Raw genomic sequence first — 25,702 nt, forward strand, 5'->3', positions numbered from 1 at the left:
TAAATTAATGACTGGTCACTCGGGAAGAGCAAACTGGGTCGCAGAAGGCGCACAAGCGGGAGCCCCTGCAATCCCACGGTAGTGGCGGATAGCTGAGCCGCTGCAACACTGCGCCAGGAGTGATGTAAGGAGTCCCAGGGAGCTGCGAATGTACAGTAGAGAATTATGAATGGGCAATATATGAGAATCAGCCCTTTACGCTATCCGTTATGGCCTTAAGGTGGAGTTATAGTGTCCCCTCCAATTTTAAAGTTCGTTCTGCAATCGTGGGCGCCTTCCCGCATTTTGCTCTCTCTCTCTTTCAAAATTACCGCTGCCGTTTCTATTTTGTACAAATTGTACTGTCGTTATTCAGTGTTATGGCCTCCCATTTCCGAGCACACAGCTGTATCCTGGCAGGATGCGAATAATATATAGGCTTTTACTTTTGCAGAATAACTGTCTGGGGTCTGTCCAACATGAATAATAGTATGACTACAGTATGTTCCTCGTATGTTCTTTTGATTAAGTAGTCTAACGTGGGGTTGAACCTATTAACATTAACATTAGGAGGCACTTTTTAAGTAACAGACGGTAAGTAAACAGGTTTATTAATACGAAAGCACCATATGGCACATCCCGTCACCCAAGATGTGCCGGCATTAAAAAGGTTGCGATTGGTCGATATGTTCTGGCGTCACCAAATGCGGCAAAATACAAAATCAACCAGCAATAGTCAGTACTACTACTCACAAACTTACAACAGCACCATCTGAAAATGAATAAAATAAAATGAGAATGTAACTAGAAAGGAATTGCAATAAAACTGAAAAAAATTTAAATATAACAGAATGGAATTGCAGTAGAATTGCGAAGCTTTCGCATTACTCGAGTGTAAGGCACTGACGTCCCCTCGGTAACATTTTATCACCTTTGACAGCACCATTCTTGTGTATTAGCAATCTGTTAATATTCTTCTATTCTGCTTGTAGAGACGCTGCATCCGGAATACAAGATTGAGAACCTCTCCAACACAACATCCCAAACGTCGCTCACAATATCTGCACTTACTTGACACTGACTTGTCGTTCTCCTCTTTGCATTGCCTTCAACGCTTTCATCACTTTATATTTCCTTGGAACCAAAATTTTCCTTTTTCACTTTTTCCGTACCCACCAATCAGGACAAAAACATTTTTGAGCGGGAAAGAGTTCGTGAACATTATTTTTTCATATATTGTAAGAATTTCACCATAACAATCAATATATGTGCAGATTCCCAGTCGACAAGCTTGCATTTTATCGTATTAACGTTTTTGTGCTCGTGGAAAGCTTTTCCCGTTGGTTTTCGATGACAGTCTTAACTGCTCTATGCGAGCGAATAAAAAACTTTAAAAGAAAGATTTTGCAACGTATCGGAAGAACATACCTTTACTTTCAACATTTCCATAACAGTACGTGACAACTGTTCAATGTTAAAATTTTGTTCCAAAAATGTAGTACAAGAGAGCAGTTTTATTTGCCTTCAGTGTGTAAATAAGCAAGCAGCCAATAATTAAACATTAGCTATCCGAAAGAATAAAATTTTGCTTTTTTTTGCGCTTAAGTTGTTTGTCATTCTGAAAAGAAGAGACTCCCTACGTCTTGCACCAACGAGTCCTTGCTCGTATAAAAAAGATACTGTTCGCATTTCTGAACAGAGGTTGATCTACCACTACCATTATTTGGGCGCCAACGGACGATAGTATGGGGCGAAACATTTGCTTCGCGGTAGTTTTAAGTGCTTCTAACACTAGAATTAACCGATATGAGTTTTTTTTTCTAAAGTGGGGAAGGGGCCTGAGGTTCCACATTATTCGATACCATGCCCAAAAGTACCTTTTTACTCTTTCCAGTGAATTCGCCATGAAAGCCTACCTCATCTTGGCCCTCATCGTCCTTGGACATCTGAGTCGTAAGTTAGAAGGGTTCAGCACTTGAACATGTACAAATTAGTCTACCGAAATGAGGAATGCTTTCATGATTTCATCATTGACAGTGACGTTTTAAGGACACAAACATCTCAGAAAAATGTAAAATGTATAAATGCCTAAGAACACTCCACCAGGAGCCCTATGCAGGAGAGGACAAAGTTTTGAAAGCACGGGAGACATCAATTTACGTAAATGTTTTCTTTGAATTTACTACACTTTGCAGCAACCTCGAGACTGCAGTGCCGAACTAAAAAGAAGTGAACTCATCTTTTGTTCACATGCGAAAAGCATGTTCAGTGCTACTAATTCACTGCATTCACTAATTCACTGGGTAGAAGTATAGTAACATAATTTTTAAGCCCTTGAAGCTTTTATAAGTACAAAATTTTTAAAGCTGTTTTAATGGACTGAAATTCTCGCTCTCTTACTTGACAAAAGAGATATATCACAAAAGAGATGTATGCTAGCGGCACACAGCATGATGTCTTCGATGCACGGAAGGTTTTATTTTAGTTAAGTTTATGGGGGCTTAACGTCACAAAGCAACTAAGGCTGTGAGGAACTCCGTAGGGGAGGGCTCCAGAAATTTCGACCACCTGGGATTCTTTAACGTGCGCTCACATCGCATAATACACGAACCTCCAGAGTTACGCCGCCATCGAAATTCGATCCCCGCCGCGACGGTCAAATTTCGATGGAGGCGAAATTCTTGAGGCCCGTGTATATGTGTCAGCACTGGAGCTATTTGAAAACAAAGGTCAACCTTTAGTTCGATTATGAGGGGTGGTTGCTGTTCTTTGCAGCGCTCATGCGTGTCTATGCGAAAAGAAATTTTTTTCTAATCTCCTTTGTGCTATTTCTAGCACATAACCGTCTACCTATATTTGCAGCTGGAAATTCGCAGTCGCGTTGACATTGCTTTCGTACTTAGCCTTCGGTTGTCATTATGCGTCTTCCCAAGCATAAACGCTTCGTATTATGCGATACCAACTAGCCCGCGCTTGATCACGCGCACCGCCCGCCTCGTCACTTTTTCATGTCCTTTATCTTCACGCTGCAACCGACTCGAACGGCCTTTCCCAAGAGGTAGCTGCAATCAGCTACCGATCAAGCTCTGTTAAAAGTATAAATAATCACTTTAACATTCTCCTGTAGACAATCCTCATCAGCTATTATCCATATATAAAAACCTATGTCATCTCCATATATAAAAAACCTATGTCATCTAATAACACTGTTTTTCTCCAAAGGCTTCACATTAGCCGTTATATTCCTCCTTTCAATGTAGGGCAGCATACTTCTTGGTCATTACCATTTTTGCGCACTAATTATTACGCTCAGCCAATATCCTACAGGTTATAATTACTCCTTAATGTCCTACAAGACGAAAAAGTTGCACTCGAAAACACCCCCAGAAAATCCATCATTTCAGTACTTTATTTTCTTCAACAGGCTAATCAGCTGTCAGGGCGTGATATTTATTGGGTGTTGAATTTACTCCCCTATTGAAGTTTGTGTGCATGACTTGTTCTTTTGTTCTCGCGCAGTGTTTGCTGCCGGAACAGTGGGCACAATGGACCTCCAAGATTCATGTCGCAGCTTTTTCTGTTCTGTCTCCTCCCAAGAATTTATCTTGAGAGAGAAAGAACGATTGTAATTTTTCAAAAGCAATATCGGTACAACACTTTGCACTATTTGTATATTTGCACCTCCACCACTTATGTCACACCCACCAAGTTGAGTCTTTGAGCTAATAAGGTCGAGTAAAGTGCAGTAAATATAATTATCAGGGACATTGAAAATGTCTGCATTTTTTTATTGCACACCCTTGCTTCTTTTGAGCTTTAACAATAGCTTTGTGGTTGGCTGATATATACAACAGACAAACGTGTCCTGGAAGCATAAGCCCTAATCGAAGCCTATAGAGCTCTGCTAATTGGCCATTGTCTAGAGATATCATTTGTGGATCCGATGGTAGGACCCATGTGCCCTAAGCTGTGCCAACGAAATTGTGTGATCGTTGGCAAACTTGGCGCTTATGCGCCTATAGATTGTTTTGGCGTGTCCTGGAAGATTTTTTGATGCTACTCCATTAACCAATTGCTATACATCTTATTCAATATGCCAGCTGCTACACAGATAACCTTCGCGGCCATCTGGGACAATGCCATGTGATTTACTCCGTTCGAGAAATATATATAGAACGTATTTGCTGAGATCAAATTTGTTCACTGCTGAGCGTGCGCATCTAACGCTTCATTACAGAAATCAGAGCCGCAGCTACGAACAGACCGAAGAAAACTGTCGAAGTAATGAAGGAACTGCAGCAAAAAATATACGATGCCCTTATGCACAAAAATGAAGACATCGTTGAAGCCGCGAAACTCCTGAAGACCTCGACAGACAACAACGGGGAGGAAACTGAAGAGCAATTCATCGCATCCCTGATAATTGCGATTATTGCTGCCATTGCGGGCGGCGCTACGCAGGCTGGCATAGAAGCGGCCATCAAACACGGATAAGCAGCTGCTAGTTTCACTCTTTTGTTTACGTTCAATAAAAACAGGGTGTTGGTATTTTCTACCGGTTTTTAAATCAAGAGATCCTGTTCTTGATGTCACATTTGGACTATGGGTTTGTAAACAGAGCAGGGTTTGTGAACAAACGAAGATATCTAGATGTGTGAAACTACATAATCCATAGAGAAAGCATCTTTACTCACTGAACACCACAATACTAACACATACATACATACCGACTCCAACAATGCCATCCGCAGTATGCAACGCAGACTACAGGAAACCCACCTACATGGCATTCTAGTAGACTCTTACAACAGCGATCCAAACATTAAAATCAGCCTGCGTTGGACACCTGGTCATGCCGGGATCGAGGGAAATGAGTTAGCTCATCAACGGTCCCACGAAAGCAATATCCGGGTGCCTTCATTTTTTTGGCCAAAACCAACGTCAGTGGCAGGCGCCGCAACATACAAAAAGCGAATAGATGTACTCTAGAAGGACACTTGGAAAAATCGCACTACTTTACCGCAACGTCACCCGTCATTGAACACTGAACAAGGACACGTCCTTCGCTTAATTCAAAGTCTCCTCACTGCACTAATGCTCTACAACTTCGGGTGGCGTGACACAGCTCAAAGCCCCAACTGTCCGCAGGTCAAGGCAGACGAAGAACACATTCTCTACTCATGTAACACAGCCATTACTTCTCCTTATTTTCCATACCCTCACCCTCCTTCCTGGAGTGCTTGACTTCACTCGGGTTCGGTAAATCAGCAGCCGGCCATGGTGGAGCAAGCGCTACTCTTCACTGGACCTTAGTGCTGACCCATATAAGGGTTTTTCCTCCTTCCTCCTCTGCCCCTTTGGGACAGAAAGTTATTTAACAAAAGGAAATGTAGACAGGTAGGCCACATAGTGCATGCCAACCACGCGGCGGGCAGTGGTCTCGGCTCAAAGAAACACGTGCTGGGACAAAAAGCATTTATTGCTTCTACAACAATAACGCCGGCAAGCAACAACATATCCGGACTCGCATCCCCAACAATACTGGGCAAAAGCAGTTGTGAACGCGAAATAATTTGAGTGCACTTTTTTCATACATTGCAAGATTTGACTGAACTTTTGATACAGACAAGTGTCCTTGCTTTTTTTTTATTCCTTAGCCATTGTTTACTCATGTGTTAAATTTTTTTTTACTTGTTACTTGTTATATTGTATAACCTTTTCGACTCCCCTTACCTGCTGTACATTTCTATTCCTTTTCACTGTTACTTTTTTTTTTTCCTTGTAGTGTTCTTGTCTTGTTGGTACAAATCTTGAGTTTGCTCCCCCCTTATGTAATGCCCTCGGGCCTTTAAGGGAAAATAAATGAAATGAAAAAAAAAACAATCAATGCATTAGCGGAGAACCCATGGTCAAGTTTGAATTTTTTTCTTTTATCGCTTTTGCTATCGTCAGACGCGTACCGCATTGGTTTTCTATGGAAGTAAAAGATACATACGAGTGAAGGAATTCTTTAAAGGATAGATTTTGCTACACATAGAAATTATGGCCCATTGCCGTCAGCATTGGATAATTGTAAGTTTCTGTTAAGAAAAACAGTAACTTACAATTATCCAATATTCAAAATTTTTGCCTGAGAATACTGCACATGGGGTTAGGAGCGAGTGTTCAGTGTTAGAAGAAAGGTCTGGACTGAAGGCTTACCTAGGGGCTTTAGACGGGACTAGCTCGCAAGATACATTCCCGCGAGGCTTCGTCCCGCTGGCGGTGAGAATAGCAGCATCGAAACTATCACGCGGTACTACTTCCAGAGGGTGCACACAGTGAAACCTATTCCATATGGCGCTGCCGCGCACGCCGATAGTGTAGCGCAACGAGATTCGCTGCAGCTGCATCGAGGTATCCTACTAAAGCTGGTGGAGATTTATTGTAGCTTCGACGCAGGCGCCTCCTCTTGACTGGACGGACGGACGGACGGGTGGACGGGTGGACGGGTGGACGGGTGGACGGGTGGACGGGTGGATTGGTGGACGGGTGGATGGATGGACGGGTGGATGGATGGATGGGTGTATGGGTGTATGGGTGGACGGACGGACGGACGGACGGACGGGCGGGCAAGCGGGCGGGCGGGCGGGTGGATGGGTGGGTGGGTGGACGGACGGACGGACGGACGTACGTACGTACGGATGGATGGATGGATGGATGGATGGACGGACGGACGGACGGACGGACGGACGGATGGATGGGAGGGTGGTGGGTGGTTGGGTGGATGGTTGGATGGATAGGAGCGCCTATTTGAAACGGGGTTGTGGCAATTGCCACCATGCTCAGCTTTTCTTTCGTTATTATTTTTTTTACTGTGTTGGAAATTCTCATTAAGATTCGCCATCATCTTTACCTACGGTTTCCTGCACTTCTAACCTTATGCCACATCTCTGGTTTTCAGCCACCATTCTTCCAATCGCTTTTTGCTAACTTCCACCGGAGATTCATTTACATGACCATTGTTATCTTTAAACCCTAGGGCCTCAGAAGGAGTGACTGTGCCTGCATCGACATCCGTATGGATACCACCACATTTGATTATGAGGTGTTCATTTCTTTCCATAGATCTACCACACTCTGCACATGTGTCATCTTCTTCGTTAAATTTCTTTTTGTAGCTGCGCGTTCTAAGACACCCTGACCTAGCTTCAAAAAGTAGGGCACTGCCTCTTGAGTTATCATAGAAAAATTCTTTCCTGATCAGCCTTTTCCAGTATCGATATAGTTCTACACTATGTTTCTTTTCCATTGAATTCATCCAATTTTTAACTTCCGCGTTTTTAACCATTCGTTTAATGCTCTTTTTTTCTCCGTCCTCATGACCGGCATACTTACTGGTTAGTTTTCTAGTTCTTTTCCGCCACTGAGTCAACGCCCTTTCTGTATAACTATTTAAATACCTTAGCTGCCCACCTGTTATCGTCCAATTTCCTCAGGTGTTCTTCATATAGTATTTTACTCTTAGCTTCGCGTGCTTCGAACGATGCCCAGCCCATATCCCCTTGTACTGCCTCGTTTGTGGTTTTCCCGTAGGCACCTAGTGCAAATCTTCCAACAGCTCTCTGATTTACATCTAATCTCGACTCAATTTCTGCCCTTAAGCACAGAACCCTTTTTTTAAACCCTAGGGCCTCAGGAAGAGTGACTGTGCCTGCATCGACCTCCGTATGGATACCACCACATTTGATTATGAGGTGTTCATTTCTTTCCACAGATCTACCACACTCTGCACATGTGTCATCTTCTTTGTTAAATTTATTTTTGTAGCTACGCGTTCTAAGACACCCTGACCTAGCTTCAAAAAGTAGGGCACTGCCTCTTGATTTATCATAGAAAAATTCTTTCCTGATCTGCCTTTTCCAGTATCGATATAGTTCTACACTGTTTCTTTTCCATTGAATTCATCGAATTTTTGAATTCATCCAATTCATTTTACTCTGTCTCCAGCTGTGCGGAATTTGCTGATTTGTTATGACTGTCTCCAATGCTTTTATCAGCGCTTCCTTGCTTCTTGGGCCAAGTTCATTAATCAGCTTAATGGGAATTTCGTCTATCCCTGCGGATGTGGTTTTAGGAATATTTGCTTCAGCTTTTTCCCAGTTAAGACTAGTCAGTTCTAAGCTGTTCTCTGCTGTGCTGTCCTGTGTTGCCGCCTCACTTGGGGAGATTACCCCATTGTGGTTGCTAAATGACGCAGCTATAAATGACGTAATGTAGTTCACAGCTTCGTCTCCCTCTAAACATTTTCCCTCAGCATCTGTAATCTGTTCCGGCGTTATTTGATTTTTTTCCCAACCAGCTTATATGGTTCCAGAATTTTCTTGGCCCCCCTTTATTTGCCTCGCGAACTTCAGCCAGCCATTTATCAGAGGACTGCTTCATTTTACCCTGGACTAGGACCGGAACTTGCTGTTTCTTTTGTCGATAAGATTCCCATTTTTCGCCTATTTCCTCTTCAGATAACTGCGCCCTCTTTGCTTCTCTGTGTTCCCTTGAAGCCACCTGTCGTTGTTCGATGGCCTCCTTAATTTCAATATTTCACCAGCTTCGTAGCTTCCTCGTTCCTCTCCAGCGGTTTACTTCTTTCACTTGTTTCCTTTTTGTAGCGATGAGCAGTTCTAACTGATTATAATCCCACTTTTCCATGGGGCGTTTCTCGATTACTTCTTCTATATCGGCTGATATTAGCGCTATTTGTTCATCGTTTAATTTTGCATTGTATTTTTGACTTCGCTGCATTTCTCTTTTAACTGGGGCTCGCAACTGCAGACTAATACGTTTATGATCACTTCCTAGGCTATACTTCACCTCTTCTTCTATTTCCATTATTGCGAGCTTGCTATTGATGCCCTGCGACATTAGACAGTAGCCAATGGTTGTTTGCCTATTACAGGATTCCCAAGTGATTTGTCCCTCACTTTAGTTTCTCTATTGACAATAACTATGTTGTGCCGCTCACACAAGTCAAGCATTAACTTCCCGTTACACTCTGTGTATCCATCCAGATCCTCGATGTGGCCGTTCATCTCTCCAAGCAAAATAATATCAACACCGTCTCCAATCTGCTTTACATCGTCATTGAGGCACTTAACTAGATCCTTGTTTTCTTGCCTGGATTTGTCCCCGGTCCCTAAATAAACTACCCCTAGCCACGTCCTTTTGCCAGCAATTGTACCTGATAGCCAGGCATGTTCTTTGCAAGTTGATTTTATTCTTTGCCAATTTGTTCCTTGATGTATCAGCATACCTACTCCTCCTCCTGCTTCTCCATTGTTGTTCTGTTGCACCCTTCCCAGACATAGCCATCGATTAAAGGTGGATCTTCTAGATCCCTCAGATGTGTCTCGCATAGAGCGTACACACCTACTGCTTCGTCCTTTAACTGCTGTTCTATTTCTAGCCAATTCGCTCTCTTTCTATCCCCTTGCATGGTTATGCAACTGATCCTGCCGTTAAATTTCTTTTTCGTAGTTTTCTTTCTGCGCCTCCTAGCGGCCATTTTGTTGCGCTCAGCCGCCATTGTTACACTTACTACATCGCTTCTACCTACCACTACGCCCTGAGCCACCGTGGACCCCCTAAAAAAGCTACCGCTCGCCCTCCCAGGCGCCAGCCTATCTCTTCTCCTACCCTTCCACTGAAATGGATGCCACCTCGCCCAAAGTCTCTGCCCAAACCTGCTCTGTGCACTTCCTTGTTTATGTCTACCACCTCAAAGCCTTTCTCGAGGCTTAACTGCCTCATCTCTCGATTAAGATTCACAACGTCGTTAGCAACCTCTATATTTCTTCCTTGTACCTCCGGCACTGTACACACCACGATCTGCGCTTGCTGTGCTATCGCCCGTATACCGTCAACTCCCTCAGCTGGGGCAACTAGGGAGAACTCGGCAACTAAGGAGAACGCACCCTCGTGACGAAGCTGCACCGAAGGGGATAGAGCGTTAGACGAGTCTCGATTACTCTTGAGACTTAAATTCACCTATGCCCCGGCAAGTACAAACATAAAGGGGTCTGTTGGTCTTCATAAACATGAGGCAGGGCTTGCAATGCAAGTCAAGTGATGACGCCCAACCCCTGGCGTCCATTTATCGCTCTTTGAAGGCTTATGCACGCTGAATTCCGCGGAGCCCCAATGGCAGCGTGAACCTCTCAGCTATGTTGACGGCACGGCTGGTGGACTCCACGTCCGCAGGCTGTACGAAGCTATAGGCCCACTCGAGAACTGCGCCTCGCTTCCATAGAAGCTGCTCCAGAACATAGCGCACGCAAGCGATGCTCGCGCCGGAGCTCCTGCCTGGAAGGCACACGGCGACAGTTGCGTGACTTCGCAACTTTCCAGGTAGAGTTGCGAGCCGAGCCGGATGCAGATAACTGCACCTGTAATGTGCGTTCCAAGGCAGTGCACCGCACGTCCTCAAGGCCAGTGAAGAGAAGGTCGGTTGTAAACTGCAGACCATGATTCTGCGGTGTTCGCCTGCAATTCGGCCCGCTTGCGCCTCCTCGCCAGGGTAACCGCAGCCACAGCTGTCTTTTGTCTGATCTCACCATGGTGCCCCGAACGAATGAGCCCAGGCGCTCTGCCCGCCCCGCAGCCGAATGGAAGAGAGGGAAAAAAACAGATCCCTAAGACTATAAGATTAAAAGTGATCGTTTTCACTGTGCATCCTTAAAGAGCGATGTTTTGAGTTTCGCAGTTGTATTCATAGTGGCTGGCAGGCACAGAACTTCCAAAACAGTACCAGCAGGCAGAACAGATTTCATCGCTGACACAATAAGCCGGGCTCCTAATTTGGTCGGAAAGGCACAAAAGGGAAGCCTGAGAGTCATCGTAGTTCCCACGTACCGTGCCGGCAAACCAGAGAGCGTTCATACTGTTGCACTGCGATAGTGGTACCAGTGGTACTTTCTGAAAATGGTGACGTTGTATGTGTGAAGCCTTGTTGAGTGAAGCCTACTCCCCGCAAGCCTGCTCCGTCCGATTAAGAAGTTCACAAACAATGGTGAGAAACGTGCGAATAAAAATGTGAAAGAGTTTTGTACAACAGAATATTACAGCATAGGACAATGATTTTCCTATCTACAGCACGCTTCACTTAATAGAAATGCGCTGTTTTCACGCAGCCAAGGACAGGAAATGATCCGACCGCTTAAAAAACGAATTCCCCAAACTGCTCCCACCCGTTGCTTTGACTTAGTTGCTTTACCGTTCGGTGGATGACCCCAAGGTCACGGGTTCGATTCCACCCACGGCGGCTGTTTTGAAGGCGAACTACAGAAACACACGAGTGCTTTTTGAAGAACCTCAGGTAATATAAAGTAATCGGAGCCCTCCACTATGACGTCCCACATAGCCCGAGTCGCTTCGGGACATTAAAACGCCACAATTGTTATACTGGTCCGAAAATGTTTCATTACACAAGTGTAGCTGTGCAAGCAGTCGTGGTTTTTTTGGTTTATGTCGGGATTTTTACAGACTTTTTGAAATAACGATCGGATTACACGTACGTTCGCATACACACAAAATAACAGGTAGGGACTATGGCGTTGCGCCTCGCATTGTGAATAGCTTACTTACCCGGCCATGTAAGTGCAATGAGCACTTTCGACAGTTCTGTCGTCCTTCACGACGCACCATGCTTGGTACTACTTGGACAGTGCTTGGCTGGCCTCTTCCGTAGCCACAACGAGAACGATGCCGTCGCCGCGCTTTCCTGCCTTGAAGGACTTGAGCTGTTTCACCTGGCCGCTTATGAACACGCTTTATGCGTCTCCTATCTTATAACATTTAAACAGTTGCCGTGTGTAAAAGCACACCCCTCACGTGGTCTGCTTGTTAGTGGCAGAGATGGAACTGGGACTAAATCTTCGCGGTATGCCCGAACACAGCACTTTTCATAACGACCATGCATGGTTTCGTGTCAGCAGCCACAATGCATGCAATAAGCCTACTTAACCGTTAAATACTCTTAGAGGGTGACAACAGTGAACAAATAGTGCTTACAGCAGCAGGCGGCTAGGAGGCAGTGCTTCCCGGTTTGCAGAGGCGTGTATGCAAGGGGAAAATGCCTCAAACCGCAACCGTGTGGCCTATCCTACAATCCACGGTTTCATGAGCACCTGACTTCACGACTTAATTAATATGACTAGGTACAACTCTTACTGAACAACCAGCTATCGATGCTTACATGCCAAGAATGCCGACCTTTTTCGGTTAAAACCGAATAATAACAGGCTACTTCAGCACAAATTTACCAGCCTATTTTGATTTGAACCGAAAAGTCCAAATACTATATATAGCATGGGTCTTATTCCGGCTGGGGGCTATCTCGCGACAGGTACTCCAACCCAATGTCCGAGTGTTTCACTCAGACGTCTGCTGTTTCATCGCTCGGATGCGCGTCTGTTTCATTTCCCAGTGCGCAACCTGCGTCGGGGTCGGACGCTCACGATGACACGCACTGCTTTCGCCGTCACAGCACGTAAGCACGTAAGTGCCCGCTGAATTTGTCTCTTCTCCCTCCCATCGCATAATTTAGTTATTAATCAGTAATTAGTCACTAATTAGTAATTTTTCATTATTTGTTCATCAATTATGTGTGACGTAATTCAGTGGTTACGTCCCCAGTGTCACATAGACAAAGTGGTGCAGAAAACGCTTTCGCCTCTACGCACTTTCGACAGTTTCGAACGCGCCGCATATGCATTCTTGTCAGGACTTTGTCTCGTCGTGTCCGCGTACGCTTCGTGTTATGCCCGTAAACATTTCAAGCTTACTCCACTCTCGGTTACGGGAGAGGCATAGATTTTTTCACATGTAATGTAACTTCGAAAATCGAAACGGGCGTCACGCGTCGAAACAACGAGACAAACACTGACCTTGGCTCACACTCGCCTGCATAAGGCAGCTGTTGATGTCAGTTTCTAAAATACTTTTTTTCACTGTCTGAGCGTCGGAGGGCTTTACTGCCAAAAAAACAACAAAAAATGAGTTTCGTTAGCGCGAGCTCTACCACTATACACTGCATGCTTAGATAATTACATATAAAACTGGTCAGAAATAATACTACACGTGCAACATACCAAACATGTTTACCAACACAATGGCATTACTCCGTCTTATTAAAGCCGTGATAGGACACAAGCATACTTTGTGGCGGAACCAAGTGAGGTCTTATGTCCATTCGGCAGGTGTTGCATAGGAAGCGCCAGTAAAGGCAGTGAGGACGAAGAACTTCCTGTTGGTAGGAGGCAGAAAAAAAGTACGGGAGACGAAAGACGAAGAAAGAAATGATGTATAAATATGGAAAGAAAGCCCTTCAATTACATCTGATCAGCAACACAATGGTTATTAATAATTACAACCCCCGTTCACCTGAGAATGACTGGCATGATTGTCGTAAGATTATGAAGTGCGTGAGCGCTGGGTCCATGGCATTATAGGCAAAAATTTTGAATTCCTAACTCAGGCTGCATATGTTTGTTTGACCATCTATTTGTTATGTTCCATTATTCCATTCATCCCTTTGCAAAGAGCGAATAGAAAAATACAACGCTTTCAAATTTTTTTTCTGGCTTATAATCATTTACCTGCTAGCTAGAAAACAATTACACTTGTAGTGTGCCAACTGTGACAGGTTCCGCTACCGCCATGCGCCGACACTGCGCTGCGCCTGACGACGACGAAGTTATGCGCCGACACTACGCTGCGCCTGACGACGACGAAGTTGCCCCGCTCTCTTGGTGCTGGCTACGCCCGTCTACGCTGCCAGATCCTGCACGGCGGTTCGGTCTTTTGAGGACGCCTAATAAACGCACCCCTACAATTGGTGGAGGTGCTGAGTTCGTCCCCTACCAACCTGGAACTCCGGAGCCGTACGCTGCCGCCTGTGTCAACCATGCCAGATGAGACTGCCCCAACACCGGCGGCCAGTTCAACCACCGTCATTTGTTCTGGCGCCATCCGGCAGCGTGACCCTGCCCTCTTCAGTGGGACTGCCGACCAAGATGTTGACGACTGGTTGTCATCGTATGAGCGAGTGAGCAGCTATAACAAGTGGGATGGCACTATCAAGCTGAGTAACGTCATCTTTTATCTCACGGACGTGGCGAACCTCTGGTTTCGAAACCATGAGGCGGACCTACCCACTTGGCCCGTATTTAAGAAGAGCTTTGCGGAAGTGTTCGGCCGCCCTGCGGTGCGCAAGCTCCGTGCCGAACAGCGCTTACGGGACCGCGCTCAACACACCGTCGAGACCTTCACAAGTTACATTGAGGACATCGTTGACCTCTGCAAACGTGTCAACGCCGCCATGCCAGAAGCGGACAAGATCCACCATATCCTCAAAGGCATCGCTGACGACGCATTTCAGATGCTCCTCGCGAAAAATCCCACCACCGTCAGTGAGGTCATTAAGCTTTGCCAGAGCTACGACGAGCTCCGCAAGCAGCGCGCTTCTACACGGCGTGCCGGTGTCTGCGACGAAGCCCTCTCCACTCTGGCCCTGGACGGTACTACTCCTGAGGACTCCCCTCTTCTCAACCAAATCAAAGCCTTCGTTCGTGAAGAGGTCGCTCGCCAGCTGTCCCTCATATCCCATTTTCAAGACCCCGCCCGCCAAGTTCCTGACTCGACCCCGTCTTTGGCTCCTACCATTCGCCGGGTCGTGCAAGACCAAGTCGCTGATCTGCTACCGTCCAGCCCTGTGCCCGCGCCTGTGACAGCACCCCTGACGTATGCCCAAGCGGTGGCCAGGCCACGACATACGCCGGCACCCGATTCCTACCAGGCCGCCCCTTCTTTCCGTCCTCCGCCGCCGTCTTTCGGTTCGGTCTTTTGAGGACGCCTAATAAACGCACCCCTACACACTATACATTAACTATGGCAGACTAATAATATCTGCTTGTGTGTGTGCGTGTGAGAGGTAGAGAGATATCCAAGTCTTCAAGGCGAGTGAATAAACTCTAATAGGTTCAGGAGGTCACACTCAAAGCCATTAAGAATTTATTCGGGTTTCGACCGATGGCCGAACTTTGTTGGTAAAGATGAAAGAGGACTTACACCCGTTTTCTGAGAGCATTCAAGTGTATACATACACTGAAAAAAAAGAAAAAGTAATATATAGAGAGAGACGAGACACCACTGCCGCGGTGACTGAGTGATTATGGCGCTCGGCTCCTGGCCTGAAAGACGCGGGTTTGATCCCCTGCCGGGGTGGTCGAATTTCGATGCAGGCGAAATTCTTCAGGCCCGTGTACTGTGTGATGCCAGTGCACGTTAAAGAACCGGAGATGGTCGAAATTTTCCGGAGCCCTTCACTCATAGCCTGAGTCGCTTTGGGACGTTAAACCCCCCTAAGCCAAACCAGACGAGACAATAACACTGAGAGGCAAGTAAAGATACCGCGGCGCGTACGTACTAATGTAATCCACACGCGCATCAGGTGAGGTGGTAGGGGGTCAGGCGAGCGCGACCTGGTTGTAAAAAAAAAATAGCGGTGCACTTATGCTCGCATAGAGGGTACTACGCGATCGGGTAATAATTGTTTGTTACTTTCTTAATTGCCATTTTTTTAGCATGCATCAATGGGCGTACTTGACCAAGTGATACACCACAAGATCCGAAAGTTATCCTTTTAATCAAGTCGAACGAACATGCCTAGAAGGCATAGGGACTCGCAACGTAAGGGCCACTGGTTCGACCCCCATATCGTTACCTAGATTTTCTTTTTTCAGTGAACTATTTGCCTTAAATCCTCATAATGACACTTTGGTCATCCTACGACCTCATAGTCCCCATTTAATTTGGGTTTTAATCGTTTTCATTCAAGAGCTTAGCGTGTGATGTCACAACCATCTAGACCAATCCTGAGTTAGTGTGGCAAAGCACTTGGCTTTTCGACCGAATGTGCGCTCTAACGCTTGTGCGTTAGAAAAAAAGAAAATGTAGAGTGGAGAATTATGAAACGAAGAGAGGTGAGCGCCATTCGTGAGAGTCTGCAGCTCCTGTGGCCACGTTTGTGAGGTCTCGCGCGACGCAAAACATACCCGAGCACCGACGCACAGGTGCAGAGACCTCGGTACGGCTGCATACGAAGCCACATGGGCCTGGCAAAGCAGATCAGATTTACAGACGATGACCATATATGGAAAGGCTAGTTATGCTAGATAAAAAATTGAGGTACCATTGTCTTCACACTGTCCAAACACAAGCTCTCCCAACCATGCTCATATCTCAAGTATAGGTTATAAGCCGTTCTGAATTTTTTAGTCCCCTCCATGTTGTGCTTTCTTTGCTGCTTTGCCCGCGCTCAGGACTTCTGAGGCTCTCGGCTGAAAGTTGCTGGAGCAATGTTTTACCGAAACATTCTCTAAGTAGCGTGCCCACAACTGATTAATAATTAACTCTCAGGGGAATGACTGACAACACCGCTTGAAGAGAGGTCAGTTCAAAATCCCAGGTTCCGTCCATTGCATGCGCAGTCTTCGTGCCAGCAAAATGAAGCGCAGAATGCGAGAAGGAAATTGATTTATAATGCTTTCACAACTATTTTATTGGCACCTGGGCGATATCGGAGAGAAATAACAGTTCGCTCAATACAGGTCATGTTAGTGTCGATTCTACTGTACTTGGAATGTGTTGTGCTGCCTTGTAAATATTCCACATTTATTGGCTCGACTGTGTTAAGCTAATATTTGCCAAGAACCTTGCATGAACGCACACACTACAAAATAGGTACTAAGTCATTTTTTCGACGAAAGTAATGTGAATGACATGACTGGCAGCGAAGGAAAGAAATGGTTGCATGGCTAGCAGCTTAGGCTGCATGGTAAGGTTTGAGGCAGGAACATCGAGATGGTCACCTTGTGCATGTCCTTAAAATGTTGCACGGAAAAGCCTATCCTTTCGAGCCATCGAAGGAAATTAAATGCCGTGGCATACCCGCCACGAATTTTATAGCGAGCTATGTAGCTTTTGTTTCTCAGAATAAAGCGTCAGTGATAAAAACAATTGATTGAATGACGGGTACTACTTGCTGGAAGCCAGGGAATTTGAGAGACACAGCTCTGCCCTGTTTTTTCCAAGAGCATTCAAAAATAAATAAGCAGCAGAGCACAACTCCTAAATCTCATTGTCACGCTAAGAATACCAGGAAATGTGCATTCAATACCTGTTCGGAGCCATGCCATTCAAGCAAAACACCACGACCGATGAGCATGTGCGCCATGTACTGGTTTGCAATCGCGAGAGCGTAACTTGCCGGTTACGAATCGACGGCAGAAGACGGATGTATTCCAACTGCTCGGCTTCCTTGTAACAGTTTTCTGTTGGCGTATATGCGAGCAGGTGCGAAGGCATGGTATTGATGTCCGCATGTTTGGCCCCACCGGTTTCAAAATCGGCCTGGACCGCAGTTGTACGGCCTCGGGGCGGAAACGAGGTCGTGCGTCTTACAAAGAAGAGCGCGGTGGGCGGAATACGCGGGTTCCGTGTACCAGACTCCGCAGTAAGGACCGATTACAGGGGGCAGGATACAATTGAAGCGTTCAGGTTCCACGCCGGGTATCCAGCCATGCACATGAATGAACTCGGCATCTGGGAAGAGTCGGTCCAGTTCGGCCATCAAGTCTGGCAATTGTGACTGCTGTATGCTGGTAGACGTAATGCACAGCCGGCGAAGCCGCGCAGCGTGCCTCCATCCTGGGCTGAGGAAGCACAGGTCCAAGGGGACGATGTTACCCTCCAGTTTCAGGCTTTCCAGATGCTCCATTACCTGTAACACGCATTGCAGAAATTCCCGTTGAGAGTACTGCGACAGCTATCGCGAAGGAAAAGCGCAATTCTTCGTCAACGCTGGGCGGAAAGAAAACGGCGCGAAAAGCATGGTATGCCTCAACAACATGAACGGTTGGTAAAATGACATGCAATAATCGCAAGAGTCGGAACGCTGGTTATTAAGAAGAATATATACAGGATGTTTGACCTAAGCTTTCACACAATTTTCAGAAATATGCTTTATAAGCTAGAAGATCGCTTTTTTCAGGATAGCATTGCCAGCGGTGAAATACATCAGAATACAGCTAAGGCGTCCTAACTAGAAGGCTGTTTAACTCATATTGAATAGTTATATGTTAAATATTACTGTTAGGCTCCTGAATTATTCAAAGCCGTGTAACCCATCGTAGGTAATATTCATAAGTTTTTGGAATTTCAAAACCCCGGTTACCCACGGCGCTGTGGCCCAACAAATTTTGCCTACATCGCAGCAAAATACATGCGCTTTCGAGAAGCTTGCAGGAAAAGCAACCTCTCCAGAGCAAGTAACTTGTGGAAATGGCCAAAATTTATTTGGCCGCCGCGCCGAGGATGATCCCGTTACTTGTCGTCGGCTACTGGTCTCTCAATGAATAAAGAGCCTAACAGTAATAGTTAAAAAGTGAACTATTCAATATCAATTAATGAGCCTGCTAGTTAGCATGTTGTAGCTGTATTCTGATGACTGAACCGCTGGGAAAGCTATGCAGAAAAAAGCGCTCTTCCATCTCTCAAAACCTATTTTAAAAATTGTGAAAAAGTCTTAGGTGAAACATCATGAATATCTTTTCCACACAACAGCCTTACGGTTGTGCTTCTGCGACGGTTTTGCTTGTGCGAATAAATACTTAGTGATTGTGAGCGATGCCGTAATACAGCTGGCAGATGAGGGTGCGCACTGCACGCGGAGCCAGCAGTCTCTGGCACCTTTCGCGGGCTGCTTGGATCTCATGCGTCAGCACCTCGGGGAGCGCACGTGTTGCATGGTTGGCCGCGGTCGTTGCTCCTTCGCCGCCTCCTTCGACGCGCCTTCTGCATGAAGTTGTTCCTCCATGCATGCGACTTGCCAATGCGTCACCCCAGAGCAACATTTGGACTGGGAGCGAACCGTGAGCGCAACTCGCCACTGAAGGTTCCCGAAGCTGACGACAATGCCCTAACAAAGCCTAGCAACTAAAGGAAGCGACTTTGGGAAGTCTCCAGTGCGACGCTCGACACCTCGCGTGAGCATAGGCGAAGACACGAGCGCACTTCCTCTGCGGATTTTGCGTCTGTTCTTCTAAACCAACGAGGGACGCCGAAAACACGAAGTGCTCGTCTCTGTCAGAGTTATTAGTAGTTGCTAAAGACCATGGAGCAGTCTCATAGTGCGTGGAAACATAGAATGTGCCTTGTTTAACGGACGGAAAGGAGCAGCCGGAGCGCCCGGGTTCAAACCCAACCGCAGCGACCGCGTTTCGATGGAGGCGATACGCAAAAGGCGGCTGTGTGCTGTGCAATATCGGTGCACGCTGAAGACCAGAGGTGATTTAAATGATTCCGGAGCCCTCCACTACGGCACCCCTTTTCTGTTTCTTTCACTCCCTTCTTCAGCCTTTCCTTCACTGCGCGGTTGGGGTGTCCACTTCGAAGTGAGACAGTTAGTGAGTCGTTTGAATCCCTCAAAAACAAATTTTCAAAGTTGGAGCCCATGACGCAGAACAATGGCATGTATAAGGCGTGCCTCTGCACGCCTTCTCGTAGCGTCCTGCACATGGGCCGGACGCAATGCCAGGGTAGTCTAATCCACGTCGGCTGCGTTTCCACGGAGACAAAACACAAGCAGATCGCCGTGCTTTGCAAAAAAAGCCCTTTATTACCAAATGTAACTAGCCACAGTCTGGAGCAGCGGCAGGCCCTCCTGACTTACTCCGGCCCGAGCACACAGCTTAAGCTGGTGACGAGGAGCAACGCGGCGCCGGTGGCAAACGGGATCGTGCAACAGGGATGACCGACCACTGAAGCTCCAATCTACCTCTCCTCCACCCCCTATGCTCTAACTCTTCTCCTTCAAAACATACTTTTACTGCTACTACTTGCAATGTCAGTGCGAGGTTCACAACCTCAGGTGACCGAAATTTATCCAAAACTCTCCTCTACTGCGCCGCTTCCGCTGTTTATGCTTTCACTGCCTCCTTCCTCTTTTCCGTTACGCCGCGGTTTAGGTGTCCACCGTGGAAGAAGGTGGTTACAGCGTCTCTCCTTTCCTGAACACCAGTTTCGCAGAGCGCTTGAAGTGATCATCGAGCTTGTGATGACAGCCCCCACTGCCCATACGCTGTGAAGCATTGCGTAAGAGATAGCGGTCCGAACTAAGGTTCTAAAATCATTTTATGGTGCTGTGAGACAAGCTTACCGCGCTGTCAGCCATGAATAATAAAATAATTCTTTTTTTGCGCTCAAAACGACGACACAATAAGACAACGAAGACAGGTCGGTGCGCAGACATTCAACTATTTTATTAAGGAAGAGTACATGATATTTAAACAAAAAATGGATAATCATAGATGCCACGTGCAAGCCAAAAACCTGGAAAAGGAACAAAACAAGGGCACAGGTGACTCACCTCTTATCTAATTTATCTAGAAATGCAAAATGTTTGTCATACAATGTCGCAGATGGTGTACTAACTCATGAAATACCACCTTTCCTAACATGGTAGGCCTCAGCCAGTTCTCCCGGAAGCGTATCAGTGCTCCTGCACAAGATGCTAGTGCCTTGCAGCTTTGCATGACAAGTTTTTTTCTTTCCATTTTTCTCATTTTCTTTCCTACACTCATAGGCCCTGCTGAAGGAACTGAAACGAACTGGTAGGAGACGAACTGTTTGCTATTAGGAATAGTCTTGCAATTATGGAATTTTTGCATGAAACGAACTCATAGACACATGTTTTCTCTAGATATTGCTGACTTGTTCTATTCTATTCCACAGAGCGAGTTGTTGACAGCAGTCCGGCTGTGCATATAAACGAACACAGCGGTGTCTTTTCAAAACAGTGCTGGCATGTCGGTTGACAACTTCTTAGTACTCCTAGAGATTTATCAAAGTTTCACCACTGTTTATTTTAAACGGTATGATTATGTGCAGAAGAATTGAATCTGTATCAGGTCACGAGTGGCCCCGGTGCTTTACAACATTTTTCTCACCGGTGTAGACAGACCATTGGCTAAGGCGCTTAAACACGGTAGCACACTGAAGATTTTTGTTATGTGGACGATTTTTTCATTGCTGCGAAGAAACACTCGCTTTTGAACTATCCGCGCACTGTGGAGGTCATTCTGACTACTTTTACATGACTCACCAAAAGATTAGATTTTCCTTTTGAACTAGCCAATGAAAGCTGTTTGCAATTTTTATACTTGAAAATAACACTTAGGTACGCAGGCTTTTCCTGGAAATATCAACCGCGTGCACAGAAGACAACAGTGCATTTTGATTCCCAGCAATCAAAAACGGTGAAGCGTGCTATCGCTTTGATGTGCCTCGAGTCATTCCTAAGATAGTGCTGTTGTCACATGGCACAGGAAAGCGTTCGTGATGAGCTGACGAAGCTAAAATAGGCAGGCTATCCTTTGATAGTAGTGAGTTCAGCTGCAGAAGCGCTGCTCAAGAAGATTAAACGAGAAAGGAAAAGCAACAAGTTAACAATCGCAGTTCCACAAAAGAGAGTGAATCCTGTAGTCATACCCTATCAGCATAAAGTGGTTCATAACCTCAAGTGCGTGGCTAACAAGTTTAAGGTACCCTTGGTTTTTTCGGCCACAAGTTTAAGGTGCCCGTGGTTTTTTCGGCTCTCTTCACTGTGTGGTCTAGTTTCGCAGAATAGTAGCAACAACTCAGGTTGCAAAATCAAACATGTGAAACAGTTTTGTGAAGTGTGAAAAAGGGGTAGTGTACAAAATTTCGTCGAAGTGTGTGGAAGTGTACATTGAGCAGTGGGGCCGATGTGCTAATGAGCGTCTAAGGGAACACAATTTGTCCTTGAGGAACGGTATCGGTTTCCACCTTCCGGCACACGTCAGTGGGTGTGGAAAAGAAAATGAGAAAAAAAAAAACAAAAAATAATGTGTGATCCAAGGCTGCAAGGCACAAGCATCTTGTGCAGGAGCACTGACACGCATGCGCGAGTACTGGCTGAGGCGTGCCTTATTAGAAAGGCGGTAGGTCTTGTGTTAGTACACCATCGGTGACGTTATATGACAAAGATTTCACTTTTCTAGATAAATTAGATAAGATGTGAAAAGCCTGTGCCATTCCTTTGTTATTTTTCCAGGTTTTTGGCTTGCAAATGGCATCTATGATTATCCATTTCTTTGTATATCTATCATGTACTTTTCCTGAATAAAACAGTTGAAAGTTTGCGCTCCTTCCTGTCGCCCTTGCTTATTCTGTCGTCTTTGTGTGCGCAAAAAAAAATCCGAGAATGAACCAACTAGCCCTATAACGCATATTTATTAATAATAGGTCTAGATACGGGTGACTTCTACATTCGTTGCGGCAACAATTTTATCACTTTTCACATATCGATATTTGTCTGCTGACCATTTGTTAAGCACAACAGCAAGTGGAGCAGCATTTAGACACTTGCATATGGATGAGTATTTGCCACTAACTACACCATCTATATTACTAGACTTCTTCAGTTGCAGCAGAAAGTTATTTTAAAATTCCGCCAAATGAACCTGTTCAGTATGACGCAAACCAGACAGCGTGGGTTTGTTGTGTTTAAAACACTGAGAGAACGTAGCAGCTGCAACTTTATGCTTGCATTTATTGACTATACTGGACACCTGCAATTTTAGATCTTGTATCTCCTATACTTCTCACAAAAGTAGATCTCCGCCGCACAAAAAAAAAAGTGGAGAACAGGTATTCTGTACAGTCGGGGACAAAAATTTCCGGAACACGTGTTCCTCAAACGAAGCTTATAGCTATACTATTAGGCAGCGGCTGGACAGCGCACGTGTGCACATGAAAGAACAAAAATTTACCTTTTACCTCCACAAGTGCGGTCTCCAGCCGCAGAATAATAGCAGAGCTATCGGCTTCGTTAGAGGAACACGTAGTCCGGATAATTTTGTCCCTGACTGTAAAATTACGAGGCTATCGGCACGGCACAATCGCTCAGGCTTAGCCTGTGCAAATTTCTAAAGGTGCTCACCTCTAACAGAGCTGCTATTGTTTCCAATGTGGGAAAGCTCCCGGGTCCCAGATTCCGGAGTCGGAGTTCACGAATCACGCAGCCCTTGAGGAAGTGCAGGTCGTGAACGTGTGGCAGATCGCACAAGGTAAGGCGCCTCAGGGGGCGTATTAGGCGCAGTCCCTCGAATACCTTTTCGGTGCAAGTGGAAGGATCGTTGCAGAATAAACAAGCCGGCGGCTGCGCAGAAAGAGTAGCACGCACGTCTAGCTCGTCCAGCCTGTAACGTGCCCTGGCGAGCTGTTCGAGTCGCCCGCAGCAACGAAGGGCGCATGCTGGCAGAGTTAGTGCGCGTAGACCATTGAGGCCGGCGTCAGCCAGAACGGAGCAGCAATCGAAGTTTTCCTCAAAATGGAATGCAGCGAGATTCAGCTCTCTCAGGCTGAGAAATCCTCTGAGGAAGTGGAGGAAAGAGGCGGTACCGGCGGGACTTGCGGAAGACTTCCAGGCCACCATCTGAGCAGCGGGGATTGTCAACGTCAACGCTCGCGTATTACGGCGCCAATGGTAACGAGCCGCCGCTTCGAGAGTTGCAAACGGGTCATCTTTGATGACAATGAAGAGATTCGAAAAACCTCTCGGTACTAGATGTGCCGTTCTCCTGTCCAGGACCACGCAGTTCGTCGATGGCCTCGGATTCAGCCTCACGACTACATAAGGAGATATATTCAGGCTTGCCTTGAAAATGCTGGTAAGAGAGTCGGGAGCGTGCACTTGAACGCATGCGTCTGTAGGCGCCGTTTTTCCCGCTTTCTTGTCTACATCGGCGCGGTCGTCGGTGAAGGTGAATGTCTCAAACCTCCCCGCTGTCGCGTCGTGGTAACTCTCGAGCACACTGTATGCGGTTGTTTCATCTTCTGACCAAAACTTCAGTTCGTGAAAGTGCAAGTTGCGAAGGTTGGAACAACGCTTGATAACAGAGCACAAGAAAAGGTTGTTGCGTCTGTTCGGTGACACCTCAACGTACATGCCGCGCAGGGTTTCAGGGATTATTGGCTGCGTGTCATTGTTGGGCGGCTGCCATGAAACACTGTCCACATCCCACTGGCAGTCTTCTCTACCCAGGATTGACCATTCGAGGAACTGCAGACAACGAAGCCTGTCTCGAAGAAGGCGAAGCACCGCTGTCGGCAACAGACTGGTGTTCGCGCAGCGCAGTGTGGCCAGATTGACGCAGTTGTGAACGCACCTCTCTACCGTGCTCGAGTCGGTGGCTAAATAGCCATTCAGGTCGAGTTCTGATATCGCCACCACGCGCCTTTCGTCCAAGTAGTCGAGAAGAGATTCCGCCGGGTAGTTCGGGAGAAACTTCGTGGTTCGCACCAGGTATGGGTCGCGAGCCAGGGTCGCCAACTCACGCGAAGTTCTTTCGACGGCCATCAGGTCTACGGGGCCCAGGAACCTCAAGATGTGGACGATAATCTCGCTCGGCAAAAGCAGAAGGGAGAAGCTTTCTTCGCTAGATGCCATGCCCGCCATCATTTGGGCTTAAGTGGGTTCCGGAATACTAACGTCCCCTGCTGCCACTGCCACGTTCCGTGCCCGGCGAAGCAAAAAAGATGAACAGTAAGCGAATCGCGCGCGCTTCGCGGACTAATGTAGGATGGGTGTGGCATCAAGCTATTTGATGAAGATACGATGTGACGGATCAGCTCATGCCTGCGGTCTGGGATCAGCTCAGTCATTTTCTAGCGCGAATGTAATCGCTATCACGGCAATGAAGCATAAAGACACTTTTTCTTGTATTTGGCATCTTATCTGTATGGTATTCTGACATTCACCAGCATCGCTATGCGGCGCCTAAACTGTCCTCGAAAATATTGGCTTAGCATGGGAAACATCCCGAAAAAAAAATTACCAAATAAGTTGCGTTTTCAGTCTCAGTATTCAGTTTCTTACAGTTAGGACAAATTTTAAACGCATATGAACTCACAATAAATGTGTTCAATGAAATACTGAGGCCCTTTTGCCCTGACTTTTGCGACCGCGACTTCATACCACGACATTTTATGCCTTTTTTTCCGTTGAGTTTGTCAGACTGGATCGAAGCTATAATCGATGACATAGAACTGACGGCAATTTAAGTTTCATGGGAAAAATTGAAAAAGGGTTGTTTTGGTTTTATTCGGGTTTAACGTCCCAAAGCCTTGCAGGCTCTAAAGGAGGCTGTAGAGGAGGGCTTCGCAAATTTCACCACCGGGGGTTCTTTAATGTGCACTGACATCGCAGAGTGCACAGGCGTCTAGCATTTTGCCTCCATCAGCATGTGACGGCCGCGGCCAGGAACAGAACCGCTTTTTCGAGTCAGCAGGCAAGTCCCATAACCACTGAGCCACCATGGCTCAAAAAAAGGTTTTTCGTATGGATCAAAATAAAATAGAGTATTGCCGGGAAATAAAAACTTTGTAACATGAATTCGGCACAAATGGTTCCTAATTGGATGCATCAACGGATGATAAGCGCGCCCTTAGAAACGGGTTTACAGCATTCGCAACAACACAAAGGAATTTGTTCAGCATTGAAAACCTTTCTCTTTGCCAACTTCCAGAGCTAAATTAGCAAGCTAGCGACACATGACAAGACGCTTTAGAACTATCGCGATGCATTGATGACGGCTGGAACAGGGAT

The 25,702-nt window shown here is 46.3% G+C and overlaps 1 protein-coding gene across 1 annotated transcript; it reads right to left on the reverse strand.

Moving 5' to 3' along the window:
- Nucleotides 1–17,413: 17,413 nt before the first annotated feature.
- LOC149344117 (uncharacterized) lies at nt 17,414–24,544 on the reverse strand. Its single transcript, XM_089542550.1, has 2 exons — nt 23,036–24,544; nt 17,414–17,794 (listed from the first exon to the last, which is right to left on the reverse strand). Exons 1-2 carry the CDS (start codon nt 24,542–24,544, stop codon nt 17,414–17,416), a joined length of 1,890 nt encoding a protein of 629 aa, XP_089398676.1.
- Nucleotides 24,545–25,702: the final 1,158 nt, after the last annotated feature.

Source organism: Amblyomma mixtum, chromosome 5, assembly GCF_055824585.1.
Source record: "Amblyomma mixtum isolate Tamu chromosome 5, ASM5582458v1, whole genome shotgun sequence".
NCBI lineage: Eukaryota > Metazoa > Arthropoda > Arachnida > Ixodida > Ixodidae > Amblyomma > Amblyomma mixtum.